Source organism: Patagioenas fasciata, chromosome 1 (genome assembly GCF_037038585.1).
Source record: "Patagioenas fasciata isolate bPatFas1 chromosome 1, bPatFas1.hap1, whole genome shotgun sequence".
In the NCBI taxonomy this organism is placed as follows: Eukaryota; Metazoa; Chordata; class Aves; order Columbiformes; family Columbidae; genus Patagioenas; species Patagioenas fasciata.
This window is the reverse complement of record NC_092520.1, coordinates 154,052,125-154,073,464: the sequence shown is the minus strand read 5'-3', so window position 1 is coordinate 154,073,464 and position 21,340 is coordinate 154,052,125. Positions and strand designations below refer to the sequence as shown.

The 21,340-nt window shown below is 40.8% G+C and overlaps 1 protein-coding gene across 1 annotated transcript; it reads left to right on the top strand.

Moving 5' to 3' along the window:
* Positions 1-205: 205 nt before the first annotated feature.
* On the top strand, positions 206-20,212 carry MKRN1 (makorin ring finger protein 1). The gene is made up of 8 exons (XM_065840069.2): positions 206-481; positions 7,963-8,091; positions 10,271-10,497; positions 15,865-16,091; positions 16,577-16,791; positions 17,484-17,594; positions 18,044-18,182; positions 18,599-20,212. Exons 1-8 carry the CDS (start codon positions 309-311, stop codon positions 18,809-18,811), a joined length of 1,434 nt encoding a protein of 477 aa, XP_065696141.1. The 5' UTR covers positions 206-308; the 3' UTR covers positions 18,812-20,212.
* The last annotated feature ends 1,128 nt before the right edge of the window (positions 20,213-21,340 follow it).

Here is a 21,340-nt window from a genome sequence, read left to right as displayed (position 1 = left end):
CCCTTCAGCAGGCTGGGGTCCCAGCCGCGCCGTTAAACCGCCGGGGCCGCGCGGGGACAAGGGCAGCGCCGCGCGCAGCGGACGCCCCTCCCCCACGCGCTGCCGCCCGGGCGTTCCTCTCCACCAATCGGAGCCGCCCGATCGGCCGCAGGTGGCGCCCGCATTGCGCGAGGGAAGGGACGGGGCGGAGCCGGCGCGCGCCAGAGCGGCGCAGCTGCCCCACCGCCGCCCGGCTGCGCCCCGTCCGCCCGGCCGGAAGGATGTGCTCCCGGAAGTTCCGGGGCTGCTGCTGTGTGGGATAAACAGTAATGGCGGAGGCGGTGGCTCTGGGAACAACGGCCGGCGCCGCGGCGGCCGCGGCCTTTGAAGCATCCGCCGCAGCGGCCGCGGGAGCGACGGCTGCGGCCTTCGACTTCGCAGCTGTGCCGCCAGACGCCGTGGGGCCGGGAGGAGGCGGCTGGACCAAGCAGGTCACTTGCAGGTACGCGCTGTCCGCAGCTGCTGTGTGCGGGTGGGGGCGGCCGCGGTCGCCCTTCCCTTCCACCCCCCCACCCCGCGGCCGTTTCCCTCAGCGCCGCTCCCCTCCCCCCACGGTCACGTTCGCGCAGAGCGCGGCCGCAGCGCCCCCTCTCCCCCCCCCCCCCCCCCCCCGCCGCCCTGCCCCGCCCCGCCCGGCGCCCTGAGGGAGGCCTGCGGCAAACTGCGCCGCGGGTCGGGCCGCGCCGCGCCCTGCCGCCGTTCCGGGCGGAACCGACCGTTGCTGCGGAGTTGGTGGGGGCCGTAGTGCGGAGGAGGAGGCGGCGGCGGCCCGTTGCCGGAAGTACCGGCTGGCGCCGAACGCGCTGCGGGCCTAGTCTCCCGGAGCCGAACCCGCGGGCGGGGGCGGGACGGATAATGGCTCTTCTTCAATCTCTGCCTTACGGGAGGGTGTTCTGTGTGGCACCGCTGTGCAGATGGCGTGGGGATACTGTCCCCTTGCCGTGCCGGGGGGTCTGGAAGCTTTCCCGGCTCCTTGTGAGATGCTGTAGGCCACTACTCATTGTGTGAAAATATGCCCGCAGTGGCCGGTGTGAAGGAGACTGTGGAGCGGAAGTGCTGTAACCGCCTTCCAGAAAACGCGATACAGCAGGAAATAAAAAAATTATTTAAGTGCTTGTTGTTTCGAATAAAAATTTTTAAATGGAAATAATTTCGTGACTGATATAGCAAGAATTACTTATTAAATCAGAGAACGGGAGTAACTCATGATAGACTGAAAAATGTAAGGAGTGCCGCTACTTGTGTTACGTTAAGATTCTGTATGCTGCGTCACTTTCTGTTTGTATTTTCCTTTAAACTGTATTTCTGATAAATATTTTATATGTGGTAATGGAAATCATCCTGCATGTTTTAGAGCTTGCCAGAAGGACTATTTTTAAACTTATAATGCTGACCTATTTGCTAGCTGAAAGGAATATGAAACAGCTTTTGTGAATATAGAAATGCTAGTCAGTTTATATGATAGTAAGTGGTAATCCAAGATTAGTGTCAGGGAGCATCTTCTGATTTTTTTTAAGTTATTTTAAAAATAAAATTGTAAATTACGTTTAACCTGAATGTTTTTGAGCAAATGCACTCCAAGCCACTTGGAAGCAAAAAGGACCGTCCACTGTGCAGAACTGAAGAGGCTCCAGATCTTGATGCGAGATCTAGATCTTTTCTGCATATTTTTCCATTAGTGCTAATTGCAGGTTCAAATAGCAGTATTAAGAACCGTTGCTTGGCTTTCACAGTGCGATTGCTTGCTGTGTCTTTCTTTTGTGCTGTTAAGTACGCCTTTCAGTATGTGGACCATTCCTGTTAACGATCACTGTTTATTTTGGTTAATGCACAGTTAACGTGGCCGTTTGAGAAGCACTGTTTCTCAGCTCTCTCCGGGTGCTTCCACAAGCAGAGAGTTTTGCTTGTGAATAACCGGGTTAATATTTGATGCATGGCACTTAAACGTAGGCCGGTGATGAGGAAATGCCCGGGAATTATGCTTAGCTCAGCTTTTAAGTGAGCTGCAGGAGTATAGGTTAGTGCTCCCTCTATATAGATTGCCTCATTATTTCCGAAGATCGAAGGGCTCGATTAGGTTAGATGGATCGGTGAGAGATACATATACATATATTTTCTCAGGCAACAGACAAAATCAATCAATTTATTGAAAAGAGTGAGTGCAATAGTACAGAAGCAGTCAAGTTCATCAGTGTCATGCAGTGCAGTGAGTGTTTAATGTGTCGTGCAGTGAGTCTGTCTAACGAATATATTCATTTCCAAGCACTCAGGACTAGTGGGAAGTTAAAACTACTCTTTTTAATGGCTAGTGTGCTTTAATGTGAACTTAAATAAAAATGAGTTTTCAGCTTTGGACCTAATGAACCTCCCCATTCATTGGTCTTTTTCGCTAATCCTCCCAGTTACCCCATTGCTTTCTTATTTACTTGTTTATTTTTAGTGGGCCATTCAAGTTGTAGGCAGAGAAGCTTTCCTCAGACTTTAAAGTGAAATCAACAAATTCGACTTCGGCTTCTGGGAATAATTTTGGTTTTCTAGTTTGGTTGCAGTAGGATGTATTAATATTCAATAAAATATATTTCTTAGTATTGTTTGGTTTTATCTTAGCAAGGGAGCTTGAGGATTTAACTGTGAGATAAAGGGATTGAATTTCAAAATATGTTTTTAATATAGTAGATAGAGCAGTTTCTGTTTTGAGTAGCACCGCACAATTCTATTTGTTTATAGGCTTTATTTACCTTGACTCATACGGGTGACAGTAAATGCTGCCTGGAAAACTTCTGGGAGATCGTAGTCTCTTCAGTACAAGGACTTCATGGCTGGTGAGGGGAATACTGCTTTATTAGAACTGGAAGTTTTAGAATTGGTAGAATAAGTTCTTGATGCTGCTTTGAATACCTGATCTGATAAGCTGGTTGACTAATGAGTTTTATTATGCCAGCATTATATCCTTGGGGTGCGTGATTGATATCTCAGAGTGAGTGACAAAGTGACTAAAATGAAGGACTCTGATTTCTCCTAGACATCTAGTTTTGCAGATGTTACCTTTCTGCTTTTCTTGCAGCTAAAGGTTAGAAGTTTCAGGGTACAATGTAAGAATTCATGTTCCTTAAGAGATTATGAGAAATAATTTTCTTATATTGTGTCTATGGTTTAGCATTTTACTTTTATGGTGTGTAATAATTTATAATGTTTTAATCTGTAATGAATTGCAGGCGAGTAAAACTGTAATTCATAGCTACTCTTTATTTACTATTCTAATCCTTTTGTTATTGATATGTTTGAAATAAGAAAAAGGAAGGTGGTCCTTACCAAGCTTCTCTTTGCTTCCAGTTTCAGATGGATCTGTGCTTTTAGTGAGCAGTGATGTAAACAACATTTTTTTCAAAGTCTTGACACTGTTAGCTCCTGATATTTGTGTTTTCCATATGTCAGGCAATAATAGTTAAGGTAATCAAGCTGACATAAATAGATTACATTTCTCTTATTTAGCAGCTGAACATACATAAAATCCCTAGTAACTATTTGATGTATTTTGAGAGTTGTCCGTCTGTTTGCGTCTTTGCTGTTCTTTCAGAAAACCTAGATCAGGTATTTATCTTTTCTTTTAACGTGAAGAATCTGAACCAGTGAAGTATGCCTCTTTAATTCAGTACAGCACTAGTGATGAGGTGTGGAGTGCAAACCTCTCAACAGCTTGCTTGTATTGCCTGTTTCTCAGCTGGTTCTTGCTGAAGGAGATTATGGAGAAGAAGGAATGAGGAGATAAATGCTATTAAGACCTACGTTTTTTTCTCCTTTTTCTTAAGGTTACTAACTCATATAGAATTCCGCCAACTACTCACTTGGCTGAAAGCCCACATGCTGTGCTAGAACAGCGCATGCCTGGCCTCTTCTGTCTTTTTGCCTGAGAATTCTTAGTCTCTGTGTGACACCTGAAGAAGCTAATGAATGCAGTTGGCTGTCATCCTGAGGTTCCCCGATTGCCAGTTATGGCAGTGTCTCAGTTTTTGAAGGAGATTTGAAGGAGGTTTCTGGGTGTGATATTCTAGTTCAGCAAAACCAGTAGTTTAATAAACAAAATGGGGTTACCTGAAAGCAGGATTAAGTGGACCTGAAGTAAAGAACAAACCACACCTGAATAAGTGAAAGCATTGCAAGCTTCAAAAGCTATGGAAAGAAGTATTGCATATTGATTTCACTAATAGGATTACAGAGGTAAAGCATCTGAAAGAAGCTAGTGTGTTCAGGATTTTATATTGCAGTTACTTGTATTTAACACAGCATTGTCCTTTTGATAAAGGCATTGCAAATTACATTTCTGTAGCTTATGACAAGTTGTAGAAATAATGCTATTTTAGCAGTGGAAACAAAAATCTTCAGTAGATTATTATACTTTGAAGCATTATGGAAATCAAGGTGGCTGAAACCTAGATAAACTTGAACATTTTAAGTATTCTGGTAAATTAATTGTAGCACTTGTAAGATCTGATTTCTCACCAGTGGTTGGAGTTCCAGGGAGATGGAGACACGATTAGCTTCATTGCCTTTGGCAAATGTTTTCTCTGTGTTTCCAAAAAATGCCCACTTTGTCTACAGCTTGAGACTTTTGGATATGCAAAGCCTGATTTCTATGCTCTTTTTTTCAAGTACCCCATGAAAATCAGGTTATGCTATTTTGATCAAGGCATCTATAACTGAAAAACATTTCAACTCATGTCTAGGTACAAAATGCCAGTGCAGGCAATTATTACTTCTGTGTGTTGGTATCACTCATGTTCCATACATGCTGAACCGGGATCTGGGTTTGGACTCTTGAGTTTTCTGGTCTAGTTCCCTGTGCAACCTCACCAAATTATGCTGGCATATCTGCATAGGAAAGGCAGAGAGTGGTGTTGCCAGAATATGTGCTTCTTGGATAACAGCATCGTAGACACTCAAAATCCAGTTATATACTTATCTTGAACCAGTTTTACTTTTTCAGATGAAATTATATGTGTTCTCTGTGTGCTTGAACAGAATGCATATTTCAGCTATCCTACATGCCACTGAGTGAGACAAGTGATTAATGTATTTCTTGGTTTTAAGATCCTTTTTTCCTGTAACCAGAAACAAGAGGCTGGTATTGCTGTTCCATAATGTTACAGTTAAATTGAATACTCTGTGTCTGTGAAAACGCACTTCAACAGAAGTTTTGTTACCTTTCACCAAAAATAATGCACTCTGTTTATTTTTTGACATGACTAAAGCATGTTTTAGCCAAACACAGCAATTTCATACATAAATGTTAAATTCTTTGTGACCTTAACGTAAAAAAAAAAAAAAATCTTACCTTAGAGCAGAGTGGGGGGTGAAAGTTGGTGTAATCCATAGAGAAATACGTTTTTCTTTCCTCCCACCCCAGCCGCCTTGTTCAAATAATACTGACTTTGCTGCGTAGGATTGCAGACCTTTAAAAGTGATGTGTGAATTAAATTGAGCTTGTGAGTGTTTCAAGTTTGTGGGGTTTTTTTCCCTTTGTAGCCTATCATCTTGATGTAATTAATTGTGCCAACAGAATTATATAGAACCTGTATTGGCAGAGGATTTTCTAATATAAACTTGTGGCACCCTTTGTCTAACAAGCAGTGGGAGAGCCTGATTTTTTTGAGGCTTATGTATTTCAGATATGTTGTCCAAGTACTTTCTAACAGAAGTCCTCACTTGGGGCTGGTGCCTTCTCAGTCACTTATTTCAGCTGTAGTGATGTCCCAGCACTTCGTTGGCTTGAGTAGCAGTGGGGCTGATCTAGATTAAAAATAGCCACGGGGGCAGCAAAAGGAATGTCAGGTTACATCTGAAGCCATTTTCTGATCTCAGTCATCAGGTGGCTGTGAAATTGCATGTTTCAACACACGGGGGAAGCAATGCTGTGTGGAAATAAGCAAAGGGTGGAGATAACAGTTGTTAAAGAACATTTAACACCTGAATTGTTTTTCACCCTATTGGTGTGACTCCCATTTCTTAAAAGCAAGCCAGAAATTCCAGTTATGTTCTGGTTCCATGAGTTCATAGATGGTTGTGGTTTTTTGGCTTTGAGGTGGGTTTGTTTGTGGGTGGGTGGTGATATTCTGTTGGTGTGAGGGTGGTGGAAGTTGTTTGGTTGGGTTTTTTTTTTCCTTTTTTTTGTTCACAGTGGAGAGTGCTGGTTGTGGAGTGTCAGTTTTTTTGTTTTGCTTTTCAACACCCTGTGCTGGTGGTGTGCTGGCATAGCTGTTTGTGCAGCCACCTGGCAAACCTGACTAGGGTACTCTGCTCTCTGGGGTGAATATCCTGCAGAGCCTCATCTTGGTCTTATACCACTTTTTATGTAGGACCACACTTTTCATCTGGTTACTATGCAGCTACAGTGTACAGACAGGTTGTTTTGAGTGTGAATTGCAGCCTGATGGCAACTGTCAGCTGATGGTTTATAAAACCACTTCAGATTTTTTTCTTGTTAGTACCTTGAATACATGACTGGTTTTGTGGATGGAGGGTTATGAGCCCTCTTAAGATACACCTCAGGTTTTAATATATCCCTAGTACTGGATTACATAAGTAGCTTTGGTGAATTGTTCACTTTGATTTATCTAACTTCTTAAAAATATAGCAGACTAAGTACCTATGTAGAAGTTCATGCAGATCAAAAACTTGACACCTTTTAAGTTTAGTAATGTCTATTTGAATGTGCTGTGTTGTGAGGAGCTATCCTGATCTTAGTTTGGGCTGCTGAAAAATGATCCTTATGTCTCCTGTGCTGGCTGTAGTGCTGTGTGGCTGCACAGTCAGCTGGGTTGGAGAACATGATCCTGCTGCCTGTGTAGGTGTGATAATACCAACACTAAATGGTGAAAGTGTGCAAGATTGGCTTAGAAGGGTGGGATGTGCTTCTCAGTCTTCCCTCAAGTGGTATTTTGCATGGGACTTAAGACCTAACAAGTTTTCTTGTTTGCCAGGTCCTGCTATTTCCAATGAGTTCAGAGTTTACAACTTACTCGATATCTGGGGGCCATTGCTTCTCTTCTAAACTGAAGTGTTGGTAGACATAGTGATAAACTAATTTATTACATAAATTTAGGGTTTGGTCGTGGGTATTTGTTTTTGTTTTCTGTTGTGGCTTTTTTGCAGTGCCTTGAATTTAAAGAAGCTTGTGTCTTTTAGGTTAAAATTTAGAACAAATTAGAAGTGACAGTTTAGTTTTCTTGAGTAGCTGAACTTGAGGATGCCCAGTTAAACTTGCTTTATTTAACATGCTAAAATTCAGTAAACTGTCCTTAAAAGCTTTGAAGCCACACAGTTCTTTCAAGACAGGCAGCAGAGTATTGAAGCAAAGTGCTTCTACTGATTATTTGACTCCTATGGCAAAAAATGAATGTGTATGTTTTGTCAGATGTAATTATCCATCACAAATACTTTTTGCATTCTTGAAAAGGAAATTACTTCTGATTGACTTATTTACAAATTCAAAATAGATTTAAGCTCTGAGGAAACTTGATTAGAGTGTGGCTGATTTTGATTTTTGGATTCAGTAGTGGGCTTTTTTAAGGTTTTTGTTGGTGTCAGAACACATGAACTATAAGTAAAACTTCGTCCCCATCTACTTTGTTGAAGAAAAGACTCTTTCCTCTCTGTGTTGTAGCCCAGGATAACATTTGTTTTGCAGGTCTTTTTCAGGCTTTTGTAAGCTGAAGTCCCTAAGTGTGCAGCACAGTTCACTGGAATAGCTAAGGCTTCATATTTTCTCATTCTTATTTGTATGTTTTTACTAGTATGTGGTCCCATGAGTCATTAGTGGTGGTCTTAATTCAGCATAGCTTGATTTATAAAGTAACTTGTCATCCAAGTGCTTTTTTTACAGCTTCACTGCTTCTCCTTAATTCACAGTAATCTTGTGTCCTACAGATATTTCATGCATGGAGTTTGCAAGGAAGGGGACAACTGTCGCTACTCCCATGATCTCTCCACCAGTCAGTCTGTGATGGTGTGCAGGTATTATCAGCGAGGATGCTGTGCTTATGGAGATCGTTGCAGGTAAAGTAATTCCACTGACCAACCTGGAGGGGAGTTATTTCACACAGAGTCCCTGAGTAGAGAGCTCAGAGAAAGGCAATAAATCTTAGTGTTTTCCTCTATCATTGCAACTTCAGACATTTATAGAAATAGCTTATTTTCACAAACTGTCTTCTCTTGGTAAACACTATAGCATTTCTTTGCTGTAGAAATACATAAGTGAAAGCAAGCAAGCAAGAGAACTGTTTTTTGTAAAAATACTGGTTGTCAAGGTGTGGGTTTTTTGTTTATTAATAACATAAGCACATGAATTAGTTGAAATCTGAGGCTACATTCAAACTAGCTGAACTGGTAGAATCGAGATGCGTTTGGTAAGTGATCGTAAAAACCTGAACAGGTAAGGTTTTGGCTTTGTAGTTTATGTGTTTGGTTTCATTGTTTTGTGTGGGTGGTGGTGGTGGTATATGTGTGTGTGGTTTTTGTCCAAATGTGTCTGTCTCTTCAGGAATTGCTACTTTGACACATGAACTGCCATTTTGGAAAAGTAATGGGAGCATAGTCATGTAGGTTCTAAAATGTTGCCTGTACAAAATGGCCCTATGTTAAGAAAACGTAGTATGACTTAGCTTATACCTTTAAAGTTTTTCCCTTGTGCTGGTGAGGCTGCACCTCAAATCCTGTGTTGGAGTTTGGGCACCTCAGTACAAGATAGACATTGAGGTGCTGGAGAGAGTGCAGAGGAGGGTGCTGAAGCCGGTGCGGGGTCTGGAGCACAAGTCTGATGAGGAGCAGCTGAGAGAACTGGGGCTGTTTAGGCTGGAGAAAAGGAGGCTGAGGGGAAACCTTATCGCTGTCTACAACTGCCTGAAATTAAGTTGTAGCATGGAGGGTGTTGGTCTCTTCTCCCAAATTGCAAGTGATAGGATGAGAGGAAATGGCCTTGAGTTGGGCCAGAGGAAGTTTAGATTGGATATTAGGAAAAAAATTCTTCACAAAAAGAGTTGTGAAGCACTGGAACAGACTGCCCAGGAAAGTGGTGGAATCACCATCCCTGAAGATGTTTAAAAGACATGTAGATGAGGTTCTTAGGGACATGGTTTAGTGCCAGAGTAGTTAATGGTTGGACTCTGTGATCTTGAGGGTCTCTTCCAACAAAAATTATTCTATAGTTCTGTGATTGTTAAAAAGGAAAAAAAAAGTGTGAAGAATGGAAACAAATGCTTCTTAGTTTAGCAAAGCTTTATGAAGGCTTAGGGAAGTTTGCATCATCTTAAGTTTACTTTATTAAAATTTATCAGGAGTTTTAATATGGTCTTGTTGCAGCTCTAATGTATGATTAAATATTCGCATCATGACTTTATATGGTAGTTCATGCTTAGCTTTACTTTCACGTTTATTATATAGTTACTATGTATGAGGGGTAACAGAAGCAAGCTTCTCTGTAGGCTTCTGCCAGTGTTGCTTTCTTGATCACGTAGATCCGTGGTCTCCAAACTTTTGATCATGCACCCCATCAGACGAAAACTTTTGAGCATCCCCTGATACATATATCAATACAGTAGCAGATATATATAATCTATAAATATATATTATGTACCTTATAAAACATAAACAAAAATACAGATTTTTAAAATGATGTAATAAAGACAAAATAAACAGAATTTTATAAATATTTTAGTGGTCCAAAACCATTTTTTGCTCTCACTAAAAGCCTTTTTAGTAGTAATATTGTTTACTGGTAGTAATCTTGATTGAATATGCTTCATTTAAAAAAAAAAAAAAAAAAAGAAAAAGGAAAATCTTAGTTTAATGTTTTGTAATGAAGTGATCTGAAGGTTTAGTTCAAAATTTAGCTTATTCCAGTGCTTTGTTTTAATGGTTGTTATAGCTGAAAAAGATCTTTCACAAAGTTACGCAGATCCAGAAGGAAGAAGTGTGGTGTTGGCTGCACTTGCCAATGTTGCTCCATTTCCTTGAGAATCATGGAGTACCTTCTATTTCTTTAAGCAGTGCTGACAGGTGACTCAAGTGGAAGCACTTCTCTCTAAAGGGTCATTAGTGGCTTTCTCTTGAAGCCATTTCTATGCCATTCTTCACAATAGCTTGTTTACATCTTAATCAGTTTATTTCCAATCCTTTGGGCTTCTTTGTGGGGGTATTTTTTGGTGAAGAGTTGACATGATTTACTTTAACGCTTTAGATATGAACATACCAAGCCACTGAAACAGGAAGAAATGACTGATGTGAATCCAGATGAAGAAATTTATGCCTCAGTGTCCTCAGACTTCGCATCGCTCCCTGAAACAGTTGAAGAATTTATTGCTGAGATAGAAGATGAAAATATAGATCTGGCAGCTGCAGGAGTAGGTGCTGAAGATTGGGTGAATGCTGTAGAGTTTGTCCCTGGGCAGCCATACTGTGGACGTGGTAAGCTGATCATGGGATGACAGTAGATTTCTGTCATGGGTCAAAAGTTTATATATAGTGTATTTAATTTAGTGCTTTTGGTTTTGTTGAGTATAGCTTGTTGAGTATAGCTTATTTATTAAGCACTTCAAGTGATCATTCCTTAACTTATGCTTGAATTTTCCAACTTGACTAGTTAGACTGTTCGACATCAGTTGCTGCTGCATCCTAATGTTTTGAAACCAGGTAAACTTAAAGACAGTCTCGCCATAACTGGCTTCCTTCTGTTACAGCTCTGAATGACTTGGTGAATCTCTGTCTTTGAAGTGTAATTTGCATGTGTGATTGGAGAAGAAAATGATAGTGGTGCAATTAATATCAATACTCTGGAAAGACAATCTGCTTTTTGGGGTGGTGTGTGTTTGTTTTTTCCCAATCTTTTAAAGGTTTTCTAGTGGAGGTACAGATTCCTGAAGAATGAATTGAAACCTAATGCTTGCCTTCATGAATCCCATGACCAGAGGCTGAAAATAATTTATCCTGGTTACCATTCTGAAACTTGACTTTCTAATATGGTGACAGCTCATTGAGAATGAAATTGAAGATGATAATCATATGGGACCAGACTGTTTAATTAGCATACTTGTCATCTGCTATCCTTGCAGAAAGATAGCACAAAGACTTGAAATTTAGGTGAAACACAGGCTGAATGTGTTTGCTTTAGCATAATTTAATACTTGTCTCTCTAAAACTGAAGACTTATTGCTGTGAATCTAAAATGGGCACTTTGTGTCCAGAAGAGTTTGAAGTTGTCATACAGTGCTCAGATTACTTATTTATCTCTACAGCACTACTCAGGTTCTTGGATCTGAAAAGAGGAGTTACCTTCTCAATGTTACAGGGTGCTACTGGAGCCTGCTCTGATCTGATTTGAGGAGGGGAATGGGAGCAACATTTTGCTAGTGTTGTTGAAAAGTTTTATTATGGAATTATTTGGTGTATCTGTGATGTCGGTGTAGTCCAAAGGAATGAAAACTTGTTTTCTACCTGTTACTATGTCACCTTACTGTCATAAAAAAATATGGCTTCTGTGTTCATTGAGACAAAGGATCCCTCATTTAGATTGGGAAGGACCTCTAGATTTCATTTCCTGCTCAAAGCTGGGTCAGCTATGTCAGGTTGCAAAGGGCTTTGTTTAGTTGAATTGCTATCCTCAGAGATGTTCAAAACACCATAATCTCTGGGCAACCTTTGTAGTGTGTGACTTCTTTCACAAGGAAAAACTCTGTCCTCATATGTCATTGGATTTTTCTCTGCCTCAGCTTGCCTTCTGTCTTGCCCTGTGTACATCTGAGAAGAGTCTGGCTCTGTGTTGTTTGGGTTTTGTTTGTTTTCTATACTTTTCCATTAAGTAGCTGAAGATAACAAAAAGATCACTTTTTAAGTTGAGCAAGTCCTGTTTTGTTAATCTCTTTTCATGGGCTTCAGCCCCTTTAATGGCTGGGAATCAATTAACTGCTGGTTTGAACAGCCAGAGATCTTTTAAATATGCCTGAATTCTTACAGGAGAGCTGGTGCTTTCTCTGAAATTCCTGAAGCATAAGAGCATTTCATTATACCTTAAGTTTTACTGAAGCAATTCTTTCTTCTAGGGGGTCAGGCTTATTTGTCGTGGAAACTTGTGGCTGCCACATATTAAGTTAAATAACAGTGCCTTCTCTGAGTCTTGTTCCAAATTCTATGTTTTGTATCCTTTGAAATGTAATGTATTTTAATGTACAAACATGTTCAGCTGTTTCTGGTCTGAATAGTGGTACATGGTACTGATTCCCATGGTGACTTCTTAAAAGCTGCTTTTTAAAAACTTTTCTGAAGCCACTGTTTAGGCTGTAAAAATAAAGAATTTTACTGTAGTCATCAGGAAGATGTGTGTGGTATGTACCACGGTGTATACTTTAAAGTATATATTAGTATATATATATATTATTCTTGTCAAATGCCTGGAGAAACATACAGGTACTTGGAAACTTTAAAATTGAATCTATTTCTCAAGATTGGCTAGAAGCCTTTGTGTTTCCAATTGTCTTAATAAATGCTGAGTATTTGGAGTTGGCAGTTTACCCCTCATGTAACTTGGTCTATAGTGCTCATCTTTTACTGTAAGACAGGACATTCTGCTAATGCAGATGATTCTCTGATTTGGGCTTAAACCTAATATCTTGAAGGTGACCTGAGGGCCTAGCAAAGAAAATAGGGACAATTCTTCAGGTATCACCTGTTTGATATACAGATGCACCACACTTCTGCATTTGTTCTGCTGCTACTACTGCTAGATGTTCTGGAATAACAGAGTAGAAAGGCAGAAGTGTAAGAAACATTCTGAATTGGGTAGCTGTTCCCTGCTGCTGCAAGATGAACATATTTGATGCTATGAAGTAGTGTCCTAGAGTGAAAGCAGGTGGTGTGTGAATTTAAGGTAATGAACCAGTTTTTTCGCTGATGTGAATATAATCCTGTTGACTGTGAACTGGGCCGTGAGAAGAAAGAGATTGGGTCCACCTGAGTGGTCTTGGGAACAGAAGGCAAAGTAAATGGTACTCTGAGGGATGATGGATTCAGAGCTACTGAGGTGATGAAGTCTTGTGAATTTCCCTAATTTTGTTTTCAAAGAGGAGGCAAAACTGTAGGAGGAACAGTGCAGTAGATACATGAGATAAGCATGCAGGGCTTTACGTTATGGGAGCTGAGGTATTCAGAAGTGGAAATGCTAATTTAATTTTTGTTTCATAGAAATACAGTTCTCGCTGGGGAAGTGCTGGGACAGCACAGAAGGCTGGGACTAGAAAACTAATGTCACTTTTAGCATGTTATTTCCTCTCCCACCTTCTCATACTGTAGAAGTACCCAGAGCCATTATTAAAGACCGTCAATTCATAGATAGATACCTTGTTGTCTAGACATCTAGTCATGAAGAATTGATTGTACTTTTTTGTGCAAGGATGGTATTGTGGATTGGGATGGAATTTAGTAGCTATACTGTGTATTGTGTTTATTAATTTAAGTAGCTGTTGTTCATGGTGGCTTGTTTGTTGTTTTTTTTTTAAGTAACACATCTATACTTTTGTTGTGCCTAGATGTGAAGGTCTGCTCTCTCATGTGGACCAGCATAGTAAATAAATAGGTTTCTAAGTCAGTGTCTGAAGGGTTAAGACTTTAAAGCCTTTATTCTCAGAGAACCTAAAGTAATTATTTTTTTTTTTTTTTTAATGAATAAAACCCTTACTGAATAAAGGTTTTACAAAATATATCCTTGAGAGGAGTGTAGGTGACTCTGGACAACTCTTCTGTTCAAATGTGGCTCTTCTTTCAAAGTCTGCATTTTCCAGGGTTATAGGATTGCCTTAAACAAAGATCATCTTGCCAGCCCTGTTAAAAGTAGTACTGTATCACTCAATCTTTTGAAACTCAGCTGTATTTAGCTGTCTAGTAGGCTTTTTCCCATCTGTACTACAATGTACTAAACTTTCCGTCCTTAGGAAGTGTCAAACAAGATGTCAGAACTCATGTGAATCATCTAGGTGAAAAAAAAAATCTAATATTAACTTGAAGGAACACTGGCAGAAATGACAGTTGAGGGAATAGAAACTGACTGGTAGCTGTGATTTTTGTTACTTACTTTGAAAGTGGAGACCATGGATTTCAAACTGGAGAGGGGGATTTTCAATTAGTAAATACAAATTTTCATAGTATGTTCAACTACTCAAAGAGCAGGTAGAGCTTGTTATATGGTTATGTGTTACTTTTCTTGGTGCCAGTTCACTAGGACTCATGGGGAAGAAGATGTAATAAATTTTTTGTTGTTGGGAATATCTTACTGAAAGATGAGCAGGTTGAGAGTTGACTCTTTATTCTGTCACTCGCTTTTGAAAAATGTCTTTCTAGCAAACCGACTGACCCAAGTTCAGTGTCAGTGACCTCTAAAGTCAGAGATGGTTCAGGAAGCAGACTTGAACTTATTTTGAAAGCTGCTAATATTTTCCTATACTGATCCTCAATATTTGCTTATCCCCCAAAACTGTGAGCTCTCCAGGACCTGCTTCTTCTTTTTCTCTATATGTCCAAAAGCAAACAGACTAGTACATGCCTATTGTATCTCTTTGTTCCATGGGAATGAAAAGTGTGAGCATGCAGTCTGATTCTTTTAGAAGTCTGTCCTTTATTTATACTGATCTAAGTACACCTTTGATAGATTTTGCTTAGTTGTCCAAATCTAGTGCTCAAATGACTTACAAAAGTTATTTTCTGATAGCATAGATTACTTTTTACTGTTATAACAGCTACTAGTTATATAAATTAAGTCAATTTGCTGTTCTTCCTGGTGTTTATTCTGAATATAGTAATTCTTCATTCTCCTGTATTTACTATATCTTTAGTTTCAAACTGACTGCCTTTGTCTTGTGATCCTACTTATGATCTCAAAAGGCTGTTTTGCTTGTGGTGACATAGACAAGCATATGTTCAAGAGGTACAGGGAGAAATGTTAAGCAGAAGCTGTCTACACAGGGAAATGATACGGATTTTGGTTCAATTCAGAATAAGGTAAGGGAATTTACTTAGTTGGGATTTTGAAAAACTACCTAGCTTAGTATGCAGTTAAAACACTCTGAATTTCAGTTTCTTAAGGTTAGGTTTATGTATCTGACTGATAGATGGGCTGTTTGTTTAGGGTAGGGTTTTTGGCAAATATCTAGAAATAGTTTGGTGAGAGGTGTGAACACAGCCTTTGTGTCATTCATATAGGTGTAAGGGAGTCTAGAAGTGAAAGTCTGCTGTTCAGGGCGAATAACAACATACTAGTTAACCTGCATAGAAGGAACTGCTGGTGTGGTGTTTCCATACTCTCATGTTATTATGCTGGATAATCCTTTATTGCTTCAGCTGTGTAGTTTTTTAGGAAAAAGCCTGTTAGCTTCAGCCAGTGTGGAATTGATTCTCAAAGTAGTGAGGGATTTGTAAACTTAGTTGTTGCTGAACAAGAGTTTGTATAAAAGTGTGCTTAAACTGCTGAGGACTCGTGAGATTTTTCTAGTGCAGTTTCAACCTGTAAATGGATCTGAATATGACCACTGAAATCTTGATTGCTCTGGTCTTGTCTGTGTTGAAGGATAAAGAAATTAGTCATGGTTTCTTGAGTGGGAAAATAACTGTTAGTTCAGGTTGAGGGCATGTGAAACTTGGACTGAACTGACCGTTGGTTGTTTTTATTATTTTCTTTGGGTAGCTTCAGCCGGGGCTATACAAAGATTACTTCGCATTAAAATAATGTATTCTCACTGCCAGCGCTTTAAATCTGAATGTATTACTTACTGACCTTAATTTTGTTCCCAGCTGCTCCTTGCTGTGCTGAAGCACCCTTGGAGGAAATGGTGATTGAAGAAGAATATGAAAAGCAGGAGGTAGACGTGGAGATAAAGAAGGAGCTGTGCCCCTATGCTGCAGTAGGAGAATGTCGTTACGGAGAAAACTGCGTGTATATTCATGGGGATGTGTGTGATATGTGCGGACTGCAGGTCTTGCATCCGATTGATGCTGCACAGAGATCCCAGCACATAAAGGTAAGCAAACAACTGTCTGGTGTTAAACAGCTTTAAGTTATTGCTTCCTAGCTCCCCACAATCACTTGTCACTAATCTCCTTTCATTTGAAGGGATGTGCAGGTCAGGCAGTGAATGAAATTCCTGTTGTAAACTGGACTGTTTCCTGCCAGGGCCATATTCAAAAGCAGCTGGGTTTCCTTATCTATGCTTGGAGAGCAGTCTTCCTAAAGATACTAAAGCTTTGTTCTTTGCCTACTAAAACTAGATGGCCTTTTAGATTGCCTTATGTTTAAAAGCAGGGTCTGAAGAAAGGAATTTCAAGTCTGAACTAATTGTTCCCTGCTATTTTAGCAAATATTTCTTTTGAGGATAAAGATTTTTCAGCTTAGTTGTACTCCATTCATCATGCAAAACAACAGAGTAAAACTGAGCTTAAAAACCTCTTAGATTTCACCAGGTGACCAGTTGCCTCTGTAGTCGTTTTCTTTGTCTCTCCTTTTCAGTCTTGCATTGAAGCTCACGAGAAGGACATGGAGCTTTCATTTGCCGTCCAGCGTAGTAAAGACATGGTGTGCGGGATATGCATGGAGGTGGTGTATGAGAAAGCTAATCCTAGTGAGCGCCGCTTTGGGATCCTCTCCAACTGCAGCCACACTTACTGTCTCAAGTGCATCCGCAAGTGGAGGAGTGCTAAACAATTTGAGAGCAAGATTATAAAGTGAGGCACTTTCCCATTTCGATTGTGCTTTGTTCCTATGGAAGAACTTAGTAACTTGTGACAACTTGCAACAGACTTCCAGATGCAGACTGCAAAGGCTGCATTTAATGTGTACTAACCTTAGTTTGGAAGTGAAATAATTAAGAATAACATTTGCACTTTGATTTGGTTAATACGGGTTAAGTTTTCAAAACTCACTTAATGGTAGGAAAATAACTTGGATTTAGTAGCATGTTGTCCGGTGGTTACTGTTTTATGTCTTGGGCACCCAGCCAGGAGTCTGAAAACAGATTAACCACTTTAGAATGTATGCTGCTTAATTCATTACCATCCCAGTTCATTAATCAGTTGACAAAACATTTCTCCATTTAAAGGCTGTTCTAAAAAAAAGTTCAAATCAAATAAATATAGAAGTCAAACCAAAATAAATGTATTTAATTCTAAAGAAAAAGGAGTCTGTGTGAAGTGTGTTTTCAAGCATTTCTGAGACAAGCTGACCAGCTGCCATTGTGTTCTTAAATAAGAGCGTTTTGGTTATCTACATGTGTAAAAGAGAATCTAGATTGAAAAGCCCATACAGCAAGTGTGTGGGTACAATGAGCTTTTAAGATGGACATATGGATGAATTCTCATATAGGAGAGAGAGCACCCTGTAATGTGGAATTTTGCAGCACAGTCTGTTCGTTCCCCAGGTCCTGCCCAGAATGTCGGATCACATCTAACTTTGTCATTCCAAGTGAGTACTGGGTGGAGGAGAAGGAAGAGAAGCAGAAACTCATTCAGAAATACAAGGAGGCAATGAGGTATGAACACTGCAGCCTTTTGTCGAGACAGTAGTGATAAAGACACACTTGGAGAAGAAAGGGCTTGATGTAAAGCCCTGTCACGCCTCGTTTCCACCACCACGTGTGTAGTGTGTCCTTACCTATCTGCTCACAGATGCATGCAACCACACAGTTGCACAGCTGTTCCTGTGTTCTTTGACCTCAGTCTTTCCCTTCTGTACACAAAACACTGGTCGCGTAGCCATAAGGTAGTACAAGCTTGTGCACTGTAAGCCATCGGTGTCCCTGTGCATGCATTGCCCCGCACACATGGTGTACTACGTGATTTCTGCGTGTAGGTGTTGTACTGACAAAATGCCGTCAGTTCCAAATGGTACCTGAGATCCCTTTTGGACTACAGGTAAAAGCAATTCTGAAGTCTGGCTGGAGTCTGCTGTGAGTAAGGGTTGCGATATTTTCCTTTCCAGCAACAAGCCATGCAGGTATTTTGATGAAGGCCGTGGGAGCTGCCCATTTGGAGGGAACTGTTTTTACAAACATGCGTATCCTGATGGCCGCCGAGAGGAGCCACAGAGACCCAAAGTAGGAGCATCAAGTAGATACCGGGTCAGTGCTGCTGTTTTTTGTCCTTTCTATACAAAGAGAGCGTAAGAGGGGCATGCGTTAAATCAGTTGCCCTGAGGAGAGGGAAATGTTGCCTCTTTCTGCTTCCAATAGAACTCTGTTATGGTGAATTTGAAGGAGGTGGTAGTCTGAAGTATATGATTGCTGAAGGCCAAGATGAAAACAGTCAATTTTAAAAGCTTTCCTAGTATACCAAGATACAAAAGTAGAAATGTTGGGCAGCATTCACAGGGCTGTGTGAGGGTAAATGTTACTAGAGGTTGGTATCTCCTTGAATGAGAAAACATGGTTTCTTGCATGTCAGAAAGTACACTGGGTCTGTACCATGTCAGCCTCTGGGAAGACTCCTACCTTGTACTGCTTGATCACCTGGGGAAATGCATGTGTTCCATTTGCAGGCCCAGCGGAGGAATCGGTTCTGGGAGTTCATCGAGGAGCGAGAGAACGGTGATCCATTTGAGACCGATGAAGATGAGGTGGTGACCTTCGAGCTTGGTGAGATGTTGCTTATGCTCTTGGCAGCAGGAGGTGACGATGAGCTAACAGATTCCGAGGATGAGTGGGACTTGTTTCATGATGAGCTGGAAGATTATTATGATTTGGATCTATAGCACCTGTCAGTGGAGTGTGGACTGTCGTCTTGGCTTCCGGCAGTAGCTATTACCTGTGGTGTTGTGGCAGTGCCTGTGTTTCTCCTAGGCAGGCCGATCAATTCCAGGTGCTGTTGTAATAACTTTTACCCAGGGTCTGTCTCTTCCCCTCCCATCCCTTCCCACCCCAGGAGTGTTGTTTTTCCTCTGTTTAAACAAATAACAAGAAATAAATCTTTAAAATGTTAGTTTTTGTAAAAATGAATTTAACTGTCAAACAGTTAGCTTAGGTTTGTTGCTTCATCTGTGTACCCAACAGAGTTCACCCAATTCCAGGGTTAAAGTGTTTACAGGACTTCCACACTCATTTTGAAGAGCCCAGATACAAAAATGAGCAGTGGCCATGCAGTGGGGATGTAAATTGGCTGATGGCCTTTTTTTCTGTCTTTGTACCAATATTTCTGATTTCAGGCTAGATAACAATACTTTCTTTCTGGCATCAGCTCCGTTCCAGCCCCCTCATGTACACATATTCATTTGTGATTTTGGTCTCTTGTTTACTTGCACATTACTATTACTACTGTGTAACCAGAACCAGGTGTGAACGTTCTGGGTTTTTACTGTGTTTAGCATGAAAGGAAAATGTCGTTGTGAAAGGAGAACTCTCTATGTGTATATACAGATAAATGCAGAGTTGGACCTCAAGGATGAGGGGACTCTGTGTAAGTTAAAAATAACAAAACCATCTTTCATCCCCTCTTCCTGCATGAAATCTAGCCTCTAATTGGACATAAAACTGGTTTAGTGGTCTCAGCCCAGCCTGTGGCGGTGATCTTAACTGTTGCTTAACTCAATTGATGGCACTCCCTGATAACACCAGCTCTCTTTTGTGTGGATGATTAGGGTTGTCCAGGAGCAGAAATCCGGTTAGCCAGGGTGGGGTCAGAGTAACACCAGAGAGGCCCCTCTAGCTTTATTGCTCTCTAAGTTTTAGAACTTGGTGTAACCACTTAAGCTGTGAGCTTCGCTAGGAAATGGCTGTGCCTCTCAGCTGGTTTGAGGTACATGTGCCTCTCAGCATCTGAGCTGGGCAGGTTGCCTGGTAAAGCTGTTCAGCTTACGTGAGTTACTGCTTACAAAGGCAGTCATGCAGTTTCTGGCTGTAATTTGCATTGAGAAATTACTTTGCCACCAAAGCCCCAGCACAGGAATTTTAACCTCGCATTACATTATTGCTGTTTTTTATTGACTTGTGGATGCCCCGTGATCTGTTCTCCTGCTGCTCTTGTCCCCTAGACTGCCTCTCCTTTCACTTTTAAATGGAATGAGAAATTGTTCTGAGGTCTATAACGTATTGTTTTGCAGCTGCCTTTTGTAAGAAGCACTTTTCCCAAATAAAAAAAATCAAAAAAAGTGAAACAAGACGTCTGTCTGTTCTTTGAAGTTTGGAGCTTCTGTGTTTCAGCTTGACCAATTATTTTTGTGTTTCTGGAAATATGTAATTTTTCCTTGGTTATAACCTTTCCAACAAAGAACCTGTAACAGAAGGCATTCTGAACAGACAGCTGAGGTGATTGAACTGTTGAAAGAATATATGGGGCCACTAGTGGGAACAGACATGGCTTCATTTCTCACAAGTAAGTTCTGCACTATGGTATTAAATTTGTCCTTAACAAAGGCAATTGCAGTGCATAGTCTAGTGTTAGGTTCTGTTGCAATGCTATTTGGACAGCAAGTCTAAGCATTAGTGCAGGCCACCTCCTGAGAATCCACATGCTGCTTTAAGCCTATGTGTGTTCAGAAAGAAACATTCTTTTGCAGAAATACATGAAGTTGGAAGTGAACTACTAGAAACATATACAGATGCCGAGGGCTATGACTAAGAGAAATATAACTGAACAGTCTAACCCCATCTTTGTGGGTTGTTTTTTGTTTTGTTTTGCTTTTTTTTTTGTTTGTTTGTTTGATTTTTCTCAGAGGCAAGTAGCAGAGGGAGAAAAGGATTTGAAAATAATTTGCGCAATTGACATTTAAAACTGAGATGGGGAGAAACACACAAAAAGGAAGGCTTTGAAGTAGAGCTAGCCTATCCTCCCCTACACAGTGAACAAAGTTAACACTCTAGTGGAAAGCTGCATTCAAACCTAAGTTTAACAAAGCTTTGTTCTGGTAAGATGGAAAAAGATAATAAACTTAATAGCCAGAGCACACGGATCAGCTTTCCATCATAAGGGGTCACACATGGCCTGCTTTACTTGTGTGGGTGCACATGTGGCACAGTGGTGGATGCTGCTGCTTCCAGACCTGACTTCTGTACAAGTTACGGGAGAAGCTGAGAAACACATGCATGGCTGATTTGCTTTGGTGGTGGCTGTTCTGTCTAGCTGCAAGGTGACTGATGTAGTCAAGCAAGTAGTGATAATAGTTTCTGTTCATTTCATGCTTTGAAGCATGCTGTAGCTCATGTTCTGTGAGTTAAACTGCATGTATTTGTCATCAAGCAGTACTGCTGTGTGTCACTTGCAGTGTGAATCTTGCTCATGGTAGGCC